The sequence below is a fragment of the Trichosurus vulpecula genome, chromosome 4 (assembly GCF_011100635.1).
Source record: "Trichosurus vulpecula isolate mTriVul1 chromosome 4, mTriVul1.pri, whole genome shotgun sequence".
Lineage (NCBI taxonomy): Eukaryota > Metazoa > Chordata > Mammalia > Diprotodontia > Phalangeridae > Trichosurus > Trichosurus vulpecula.
In genome coordinates this window covers 118,849,322-118,861,268 of record NC_050576.1, presented here as the reverse complement: position 1 = coordinate 118,861,268, position 11,947 = coordinate 118,849,322, and the positions used below count along the sequence as shown (strand labels likewise).

Here is an 11,947-nt window from a genome sequence, read left to right as displayed (position 1 = left end):
GGGGATGGGGTCATGGGGCAGAAAAATCATACAACAGCTAGAGAGGTTCTGTTTCTTCATAAGATAAGGCACTGACAGAAATTTCTTAGGTAAAAGGCTGCATAAGAATTTCTTGCCATTTACAAAAAAAAATGTTGTCATCCATAAATGGTCCATGTCTAGGCTCAGTTAGGTAGACCCTGAAAAGTTAAGGACTTATCCCTCAAAGCTACATAATTAGAATAAACAATTAGAATTCATTCTTAGGCCTTATGGCACATTAGGAAAAAATAAGGAAAAGGAAAAAAAAACAGTCTGGGCACAGAAAGGCATCAGACATAGCTTGTTTCACCACCTATCAAAGATAGTAGTGCTATTCAACAAGCATCTCCAAAAGTTTAGTGCTGGCTCAGAATCCCAATTTCTGTTGATGGTAGATGACTATGATGGGTATTTGTGGGTTTTTTTTCTTTTGAGCTCATGCACACTTTAAAATGCTAACAGCATCATTTATAAAGAGCATACCAAAGTCCTCAGCCATGGTTAAGACCAAGGCTTTTCAAAGAACCAGTATCCCAACCATGGGTTACTTAATGTTCTCAATGACAGCAATTTCTTCACCTGGGCAATGTGGCGTTAAACCATTCAGATAAATACTGTCAGTCTTCATTAGTGGAGGCAGGATGTCCTTCTCACTGGTCAAGTGGTTAACTGACAGGGTTCTTTTGCATGGGGTCAGCTCTTGATTGTGGTTCACTGCCAGTTCTGCCGAGAGCTTCCTTTTAATGGAGGTGGCCCGCTGAAACTTGTCATAAATCTCTACACTCAGGCGCCTTCGAGTCTCCTTGAACTCAGCCGTGACGTTGGCTGTCCATTCTGCAGCATGAGCTCGGAACTCTCCCACCTATAACAAATACACAATTATAAAAAAGTACAACATTAGACACTTAAAGTGCTTCCTTTAAAAATTAGATTAAATTAGATTAAAAATTCTCTTACTCCAAATCCAGCATTCTTCCCACTGTACCATCTTCTTTTTCAATTTTTTTTTAAATTCTTACAGGTCAAATAGTAAATTAACTCTCAAGTAGTTTCATCTTAAATAGGAAAAATCTTTTAGTGGTACCAAACATTAAGTCACTGTTTTATAGATGAAAATTTTATAAAGCTATTAGACAGCATAATCCTTGAATTGTTAGTTTGTAATGATACAAAATGAAACACAACATGTTTCTATATTAGCATCAGTTTCATTTTAAAAACTTAGAAGTGTGTCTGAAGGTGACTAGGTGTAAAGCAATTATGATCAATGCAGCCTAGAAATAAAGCACTTTAAAAACTTTAAGGCAGTTTACTAAACTAATATAGTTTTATGACATAGACTGACAATTTCAAAAGCAAATTATCTTCATCTAGATAAACACACACAAGCACAGAATTGTTAAGCCAAACACATTTCCATCTCATCTTAATTCATCCCCTTCCCAGATTAAAAGGTTTACTGCACAGAAGTAACATTAACAGCTACTGCTTCCAGAATTCATAAATACGTAAATATGCAAAAGACAATTTATTATATGATACTTTTAATTCTGTAATCCACTTTTCTCAGTATGAGAAGAAAGATTGAAAAGAACAAGAAGAAATAAGAAAGAAGTCAGAATTCATTTCAGATATATAAACATTTAAACTCTAAATCTCAGCTACACCATCAGATTATTGCTTTACAAAAAAAAATTCTGTTAGTTACATCATGTTGATAAGACATGCAATATTTTCTGAGGATGATGTTGTCAAGGCTGGTCGGCCTAAAATTAGACCTGTTCTTCCAGGGTTGTTTTAGTTACCATCTTTCTTGAGTTGCCAACCTACTCCATTCTCTTAAACAAGTTGGCTCTTGAACTTTTTGTTTCTTTTTTAAAGCTCTTCCAATTCTATTTTAGCTGTAGCATTCTTATTATCACTCTATCCTATCTCTCATTCCCAGCTCTTGAGTCTCAGATCTTTCCTAGCAAATAATCAGATTTTTATTAGGTCTAAAGTGACAGCTGATTGTGGCTGTTTACTTTTTCTGTGATTAGTTGGTTTTTTTTAAATAATAATATAATACAAATTTCCTCCCTGTTGTAGTTTGAAACTTTGATGAGTACTTGGAGTCGAGCAAGGAACACAGAACTCCCATCAAACTCTGGATTCTAAGCAGACTAGACCTTCTCTGTGACAGCACTCACAACTCATGAAAAAGCATAACTCTCAGGCTGAGCAAATAATCAAAAGGGCACACACAAAGAATTTTTGGAGATCAAAAGGCTTTTACAAGTCAGCGGTTAATTCTAGTTTAGGAATAAAGTAGGATAAATGAAAGAAAATCAAGAACCTAATTATTTGAGATCAATAAATGCCTCAATTTCTGATCATGGCTTACACTAAATCTAAATAGAAGTTATCTTTTGTTTTCTCCAAGAATCCCTTTTCCCTTCTATTTTTGTGGAATTTGTGTAGTTATATGGTTTGATTTTAGGTTGGATTTGATAACATGGGGTTTCATTTTAATCACAGTACATAGCAAAGAGTTCAGGAAAGAAGGGAACGGAGATATTCGTAAAAGCAAAGTGACTAGAAATCTAATCTGTAGTTTGTAGAATGTGGGGGAGACTTAAAAGGGGAGATCCAAATATCCAGAACCACCTGATTTTTTCCCCTTGTCTTGCCCTGCAGACTAAGAATTGCCAGCCTCCTGCTTCCTGACAGTGGATAAAGCCCTGGGGGTTTTGAGCTCCATAAGGGTAAGGGAAAAAGTTATGTGTATGTATGTGTATTGTTAATGTATTTTTGCTTAATTTGAAGATCTTCCCATTCATTAAGAGGTCCATGTGACCTGCTTAAGTCACATGGAAGCCTAAGTCACATGTGGTTGGGGGGGGAGCTTGCTGAATGGGTAGAACAGGAAGGGTGAAGTGGAACTGAGAGAAAGTGAGGTCAGAGCAGTTAGAGGAGCGGGAGGGAGAGGACTCAGGCAAGCAGCTAGGATTGTGAGTGTTTGTTTATGGGAAGGCTCTGGAATAGAGTTGCTCCCTGTAGCGATAATGTGTATTAACTTCTCTGTTGCTATGATGGGTTCGGTTTACTGGTGCTGGGATGTGGTTCTCTGGCATCTGAATAAATGTTTTGCTTCTGTTTTCTATAAGGAGAGTCTGTTATATTTTGTGATTCAGAACCACGCCGGCATATTCATAGTAATAACAACCCCTGTGAATATTGTCTTAGCAATACAGTATGCATGTATATATTTATGTGTGTGTATGTATGTATCTGTGCATGCACATATACGTGTACATGTGTATATATAAAGATATGTGCATATGTACATATCTTTATATATATACATACTATATATGTCTTTATATACACATATATGCATATATCTTTAACACACATATATTATATAGCTTTATATATACACACATATGTATAGATGAAATAAAAATAAAAATAAGACAAGTAAAGGAATCTGAGGCCAATCATAGAAAGAGTGCTATACCAAAAGTCTAATAACTACAGTCTTATTACTTTGTCAGTAACTGCTGGCAGGATTTTGGACAAACCTCTAATCCTCTTTCAACCTTAGTTTCCACATCTATAAAATGTACATTTGTGAGTCTAAGTTTCAATCATCAGATAATATCTATTCTGTAAGAACAAATTAAAATTAAAAGTGGCATCTTTTATCTTGTGCATTCATTACAGAAAAATTCATCCTTTGTCACGAGGAAGATGAGAGAAATGAATGGCTTACCTTAGGCCTCACCACCACTGGATAAACCATTTAAATATACTGAGTGCATACCATGAATACTCAAATAAATACTTGTGGATTTATTGATGGGAGCTACCTCCAATGTCTGTGTCATAAGTTTGTGTTATAATTGAGGACTTATTATAACAAAGGCCCTCTGATGATTCCAGGACCTGTGCCCTTGGGCAAGACTCAAGGTAGATCCATTGTACTGTATTCTACACTCAAGTAAATCATGTTATAGTGAGTTGATGACATACTCGCGTTACTGTGAATATCTTCCAAAAAATCAAGTCAGTAGTCAGTCAATGAGCATTTATTAATAACATTCTGTGTGCCGGCACTATGGTAAGCAAATAGGATACAAAGAAAGATTTAAAAAAAGAATAGTTCCTGCTCTCAAGGAACTTAGGCTAATGGAGAGACAACATGCAAATAACTATATACAAGCAAGACATTTACAGGATAAAATTAGGGATGGTTTCTGTGAGCAAAGGTATTAAGAATAGGAAGGACTGGGAAGGAGTTTCAGAAGGTGGGATTTTAGCAGACTCCTAAAGGAAGCCTGGAGCTAAGGATGAGGAAAGAGAGGGTTCCAGGCATTGAAGGTCACCAGTAAAAATGGTCAGAGACAGGAGATGGAGTGGGATACATGAGGAACAACGAGAAAGCCAACAGCCCATGAGAAAGCTTATTAGATAGGACTAGACTAATATCTTGCTCCCATCCTTATTTGTGTAATTCTGTTACACAAATTCTATCCCCACTGTACCTATCTGAAATTTACAGTTATAAAAAGTTATTGAAGGTTCAGAGGGGCTAAGAAATCTGTCCTTGGTTGTTCAGGGAATGTCAGTGGAGAAATTTGAACTCAGGTTTTCCTTACTGAAGTCCAAAACTTTATAATGCCAAACTAATTCTCAAGTCCAGGGATACATAAAGACAATTATTTTCCTGATTGTAATATCTGAACTTCTGAAGTCCTGTAGGCCGAGTGGCATGGTAGATGGAGTAGAGGGCATGGAATCAGGAAGATTTGGGTTCTAATACCTCTTCAGGTACTTATAAGCTGTGTGGCCCTGGGCAAGCCAGTTAAAATTGGGATAATGCCACCTATTTCAAGAGTCGTAAGGATTAAGAAAAATGACATAGTTAAATCAATTTCCAAACCATTAAGTGCTATATAAATGTTAGATTATTATATATGTATATATATAATACAGTTTATATATATATGTGTGTGTATATAAATGCACATATATTTACATATACAAATAGATTATATCTATATCTATCTCTCTATATATATCTATATATCTGTACCTCTATACCTCCATCTCTCTCTCTCTCTCTCTCTCTCCCTTTATATATATATATATATATATATATATATATATATATATATATATATATATATATATATATATATATATATATGTAGAGTGTGTGTGTGTGTGTGTCCTAACCTTTTAGGCTCTAAATTCTTTTTTTTTTTTGCTTTAATTGCCTTTTGTTAAAATTCCCTAAATCAGATTATAATAACATTTCACCTGTTTGGAACTCAGCTACAAAAATGTCATCTATCAAGAAGATTTCCAAAAATTAGAAAACATGCAAAAATTGGAGATCATAGGAATTTTTATTGCCCACTTTGGCCTTTAATCATAGTACACAGTATTAAAAATAAATGTCATGATATGTTTACACTAAAACTCATGCACTTGAATTAAAGGACAGTACCCTGGCCTTCAAGCCCCTTTTCCTAGTTTCTAAGTCCAAAGAAGATTAGAAATAACAAATTCAAGGAGAAAAGGACTACAATAGGAAGTATTCTAAAGTGACTAATAAAAGCAGAAATCTCAAAAAGGTCAGCTGTCTGGGACTATTTAACCTAAAGGCACCAGGCCCACATATTTCTTTTTTTCAAATTGAATTCTATTTTTCCAATTATTAAACATTTATCTCTACAAATTTTAATAGTTCCTGAGATGCTCTTTTTTAAAAAGAAGAAGGTAAGGGATTTTGGAAGGATTTCCATCTAAAATGATTAAATGTTTTAAAATTAAAACTAAAGGGAGTTAAACTTTTAGCTAATTAGCAAACTCATCAACCTAGAAATACTTATTTCCCGGGATCATACAGCCTTGCTCAGAATACTTCCATGGCTGTCCATTGTTCCAAGGATAAAATCCATATTCATTAGCCAATCATTCATGAGTCTCCATGATCTGATCTCAAATTACCTTCCCAATTTATACCACTTATAGAAGTTCAACCAGGTATTTTCCATTAGAGGAAATAGTAACATACATTGCAAAGAGTTTTCTACATCAAGCGAAAAAAGAGTGTTGAGGAAATCTTGTTAATCGATGAATATTTAAGAATTAGATAATGTATCTACTTATTGAACCTTTCCCCGACTAGTGTTGAGGCAGATAGGTGGCAAAATGTACACAGTGCTGGGACTGGAGTGAGCAAGACGTGAGTTCAAATCCAGCTTCAGACACCTAGCTATGTGACCCTGAGCAAGTCACTTAACCTCTGCTTACCTCAGCTGCCTCAACTGTAAAATGGGGAGAAAAACAGCACCTACCTCCCAGGGTTGTTGTGAGGATCAATCATTGAAAAGTACCTGGCACATAGCAAGCACTATATGAATTGTAGCTATTATCATTATCTCACAGGGATGTTGTAAGGATAAAATGAGATAACATATAAAGTGCTTAGCACAGTGCCTGGCTACACAGTGGGTGCTATAGCAATACAGGTTTTTCTAACAACAAAGAAATGTCATATTGATTCAGATTAATTCTCCGTTGATCCCAAGATTTGATCAGCAGCTTTAAGAAAGCTTGGCAGTTATCCTTTCTTTTTTTTTTTTTGGAGGGGAGAAGGGAAGGCAATTGGGGTTAAGTGACTTGCCCAAGGTCACACAGCTAATACGTGTGTCAAGTGTCTGAGGCCGGCTATGAACTCAGATCCTCCTTACTCCAGGGCTGGTGCTCTACTCACTGCACCACCTAGCTGCCCCCTAGTTATCCTTTCTTAATGGGATGCATAAAAATCACAGAATTTCACAGTTGGGAGGGATCCCAGGAAATGTCTAGTCTGAACTGTACCTGAAAAATAATTTCTTCTGCAATACACCAGACACTTAAGTGGTCATCCAGCCTCTAATGTTTCTTTAATGTTCTTCATATATAACCAACAAGGGCTTCCCCATTCCACTTTTTGGATAACTCTTTTAGAATGTTTTCTTTACATTAAGCCTGAATTTACCTTTTTGTAGCTTCTACCCATTGTTCCCTGCTCTGTCTTCTGGTCAAGCTGTGTAATTTGTTTGCTTCTTCTAGGTTAAATATTAACCTTTCTTCAATTAATTATCACGTGACATGAACTTAAAGGCCTTTCCTTACCATCTTGGCTGCCAATTTCCATTAGATGTTCCTGAACCCATGTCCAACCCATGTCTATTCCCATCTTTCCAAAATGTGGCACCCAGAATTTACAGATTAGAGTTATATTCTCAGAGGTCAGGAATATACCCTCCAAACACTCATTATTTCTTAATTTGCCATTAATAGATCTATTATCCATGAATTAATCTAAGCCCTCATTGAATATTTGTATTTTGTTCACAGCTTCCTGGAGGAACACATTCCATATGCTGACTAGTCTGTCTTTCCTTTTAACTTTAAGAATGACTTGTGGAAAGAAGCTAAATATTTATTCTGGAGGCCTACAGTGCACCTGGAGCTTAATATCACACTGTTCCCATACTCTTGCTGGTTCTCAAAGGACATGCTGGCCTTGTTGATTTGTTTCTGTTTTTCTTTTGTACACATGTCCAGAATGCTTCCTGGGTAGCAGAAGGGAATGGCAGTTTCATTTTTATCCTGCCAACAAAGTCGTCAGTAAGGTATGCGGATTCGCTGCATCCACCTGGTGCAGCAATATCTTTATCAGCCTCATATGGTCCAGAGTTCCGGGCTGACTCTGCCAGGCAGTCCAACATCTCTTGAATGCTTTCTATGCTTGTACTTCAGGAATATCGTTACCAGCAGGCAGGAGCAGTAGTTTGGGAATGTATAAGTTTCTGAGTGGCCAAATATAATAGATGATCCTCATAGAGTCTTGAGCTTTTGAATGTTTCTCATACATAAGTGTATTCCAACACCACCATTTATGTCCTTAGTTGCATCCTCAAGCATAGCTGCCTAAAAGAGATTAGGCCTTGTCTAGTCTGTTCCATAAATCTAATTTTCCTATTTTTAACCAGAAATTAAGTATTTTGTTGATTACAGCTTTATAATATATTTGAGGTCTGGAAGTGCTATTGACCCCTTCCCTCCTATCTTTATTCATCATTTTTCTTGATAATCTAGATCTTTTGTTCTTCCAAATGAGTTATGTTTTGTCTAGTTCCATAAAGCATAATTCTGGTGCTAAATCAGCATGGCACTAAATGTATAAATTCATTTTGATAACATTGCAATTTTTCTTAAATGGGCATGACCCAACTGTGAACACTGACTAGCCCTCCAGTTATTTCAGTTGTTCTTTGCAGAGAAGATGTGGAACTATATTGGTAGAGAGAGTTTTCTCCCAAGGAGTTGCCTATATCAATGCAATCACAGATCCAGGCCCTAGCCTACATATGCAGGAATTAAGTGTGCTTTGCTAGATTGGATTCCAGATATTTTATGAAATTTGAAGTTACTTAGAATTGCACTTTTTTTTACAATACAAAAGTACTTTTATTGTTACTTTATGTTATTGTTATATAAAAATATTTATCCTTGTGGGTTTATTTTGTATCCTGAAAAATTATAGAAATTGTTCAGCCTCAATTAATATCTTTCTTGATCCCCTAGATTTTTCTAAGTAAACCTTCAAGTCATCAGCAAAATGGGATAGTTATCTGTCCTCTTTGCCTATCTTTATGCCTTTAATTTCTTTCTTTTGTCTTTTTTGTTATTATTCATATTTCTAGACTATATTAAATAATGTTAGCAAAAGGATTGGGCAGCTGGGTGACACAGTAGAAAGAGTGCCAGGATTGGAGTCAGGAAGAGTCATCATCCTGAGTTCAAATCTGGCCTCAGATACTTACTGGCACTGTGACCCTGGGTAAGTCACTTAACCTCATTTGCCCCAGTTCCTCATCTGTCAAATGAGCTGGAGAAGGAAATGACAAGCCACCCCAGTATCTTTTCCATGCAAACCCCAAATGGAGTCATAAAGAGTTGAACACGATTGAACAGAAACAACAACAACAAGGGAATGGATATTTTTTTGCCTCACTCCTATAATTGAGAATGGTTGCAATGTTTTGTTTTTAATATGCTTAATTATGTTGTCTCTCTAATGTTTGAACTCAATAATCCCATGGATGATAAACCCCTGAATATAAATTACCTAGAAAATAAGTCCCTATTTGTCAAGAATTGTTGGTAAGACTCGAAGGAATCTTTCAAAGTTTAAAACAGTGTGTTATACCACATTCCACAATAAACTCAAAATGGCTACACGAACTGAATATTAAAGGTTATGTCATTTAAAAAACTGGAAGAAAAGAAGATCACATAGCTTTCACAGCTATGGTTAGGGGATACATTTTTAACCAAATAAAAGTTAGAAATAATTATAAAAGATAACATGATCATTTTATGATTATATGAAATTTAAACCTTTTGCATGAATAAAATTGATGCAATTAGAATAAAAAGGGAGATGGTTGACCTGGAAAAATCTTTGCATCAAATTTCTCTTATAAAAGTCTGATATCCAAAATATACTACATATATACACAGCCACAACATCACAGTTAATAAGTTTCTGATACAGTATTTGAATTAGGTCTTCCTGATTCCAAGTCCAGTCCATTACACCATACCACCTTCAATATTTGAGAGTCATCTACATAGAAATGGTAATTCAAACTATAGAAGTGAATGACAATTACCAAAGAGAGAGAGTTTAAAGAGGAAAAACTCCTACAAAACACCTTTGAAGATGAACCAAATTAAAAGTAGGGATGTTGTGTAGCTAGTGAGAGCTCAGTGAGAGCATTTTCATTTTGTAAACAAGGAAATTTACATATCAGGACTTTATTTAATGTTTTGTTGATTGTCTACAGTTAAGAAAGTGATGGAGAAAATGTTAATAGTGCAAATTAAACTTAAAAGTATTATGCATACAAGGACTTTATTTAATGTTTTGTTGATTGTCTACAGTTAAGAAAGTGATGGAGAAAATGTTAATAGTGCAAATTAAACTTAAAAGTATTATGCATACATTTTCCCCCAAGGAACCAGTTGTAAAATATTTAAAAACATACCACTGAGGGTGGAGCCAAGATGGTGGCTGGAAAGTAGGGATTTGATTAAGCTCTCCCCCAAATCCCTTCAAACACCTGTTAAAAAGTGGCTCTGAACAAATTCTAGAGCTGCGGAACCCACGAAATAGCAGAGGGAGCAGGTCTCCAGCCCAGGACAGCCTGGATAGTCATTGGGAAGGGTCTATCACATGGTGCTGGGAGTGGAGCACAGCCCAGCATGGGCCACACCAGGACAGATAAGGCACTGAGGAGATGGTGTGGAGCAGGCCTTAGGGCCATGAATCACTGATCTGTAGCAGTTACCAGACTTCTCAGCCCACAAACATCAAAGACAACAAGCATGTTAGTGGGAAAACTGCTGGATTGGGGAGAGAGAGGTGTGGGTCCAGCCCCAGCCCTGGGGTGGCAGAGGTGAAGCTGTGGCCACAGAAGAAGCAGCAGCAGCAGGAAGCTCCTGCAGCTGCTTCTAGAGCTCCAGCTGCGGTTGTCTCTGGCCCCAGACCCATGGTGGTAGGAATCAAGCTGTGGATCAGACCGGGAATTCAGGGAACACTTTTCTGGCACAGAGGCAGGGTTCTCTTGCTTTGCCATGCTTGGATCTGGGTTACAGTCTTGGTTGGTGGTTGTTGGGGGAGGAGGAGCAATGGCATGGCAGAGCTAGTGGTGACTGTAGAGGAAAAGTAGCTCTGAAAACAGCAGCACAGCCCCTAAAGCTTGGGACAAAGTACTCTCTACTCTACAAGCAGTCATACCCTGACAAAAGCTCAAGGGTCAAGTAGTTGTCTGGGAACATGACCAGGCAGCAAAAAAGGACTCAAACTTGGACAAAGACTTTTGAATCTTTTTTTGGTGACAAAGAAGATCAAAATATACAGCCAGAAGAAGTGAACAAAGTCAAAGAGCCTACATAAAACGTCTCCAAGAAAAATATGAATTTGTCTCAGGCCATGGAAGAGCTCAAAAAGCATTTGGAAATTCAAGAGAAGTAGAGGAAAAATTGGGAAGAGAAATGAGAGAATGATGGAAGAAAACCATGAAAAATAAGTCAACGACTTGTTAAAAGAGGCCCAAAAAATACTGAAGAAAATAATACCTTAAAAATAGACTATCCTAAATGACAAAAGAGCTCCAAAAAGCCAATGAAGAGAAGAATGCCTTGAAAAGCAGAATTAGCCAAATGGAAAAGGAAGTCCAAAAGACCACTGAAGAAAATACCACCCTAAAAATGAGATTGGAGCAAGTGGAAGCTAGTGACTTTATGAGAAATCAAGAAATTATAAAACAAAACCAAAGGAATGAAAAAATGGAAGACAATGTGAAATATCTCATTGGAAAAACCACTGACCTGGAGAATAAATCCAGAAGAGAGAATTTAAAATTATTGGACTACCTGAAAGGCATGATCAAAAAAAGGGCCTAGACATCATCTTTCAGGAAATTATCAAGGAGAACTACCCTGATATTCTAGAACCAGAGGGTAAAATAGAAATTGAAAGAATCCGCAGATTGCCTCTTGAAAAAGATCTCAAAAAGAAAACTCCTAGAAATATTGCTACCAAATTCCAAAGTTCCCAGGTTAAGAAGAAAATAATGCAAGCAGCCAGAAAGAAACAATTTGAGTATGTGGAAACACAATCAGAATAACACAAGATCTAGCTGCTTCTACATTAAGGGATCGAAGGGCTTGGAATATGATATTCCAGAGGTCAAGGAAGTGAGGATTAAAACCAAGAATCACCTACCAAGCAAAACTGAATATAATGCCCCAAGACTAAATATGGGTTTTCAATAAAATAGAGGACTTTCCTCAATTAAAAGACCAGAGCTGAATA

The 11,947-nt window shown here is 36.6% G+C and overlaps 1 protein-coding gene across 2 annotated transcripts in view; it reads right to left on the bottom strand.

Moving 5' to 3' along the window:
• Positions 1 to 275: 275 nt before the first annotated feature.
• KCNK2 (potassium two pore domain channel subfamily K member 2) overlaps positions 276 to 11,947 on the bottom strand; it is a 222,548-nt gene continuing 210,876 nt past the window's right edge. For both annotated transcript variants that reach the window (XM_036756312.1, XM_036756313.1), the window contains exon 7: positions 276 to 883. In XM_036756312.1, the coding sequence (XP_036612207.1) occupies positions 566 to 883 (318 nt within the window). In that variant the 3' untranslated portion in view covers positions 276 to 565. The remainder of the gene's footprint in view (positions 884 to 11,947) is intronic.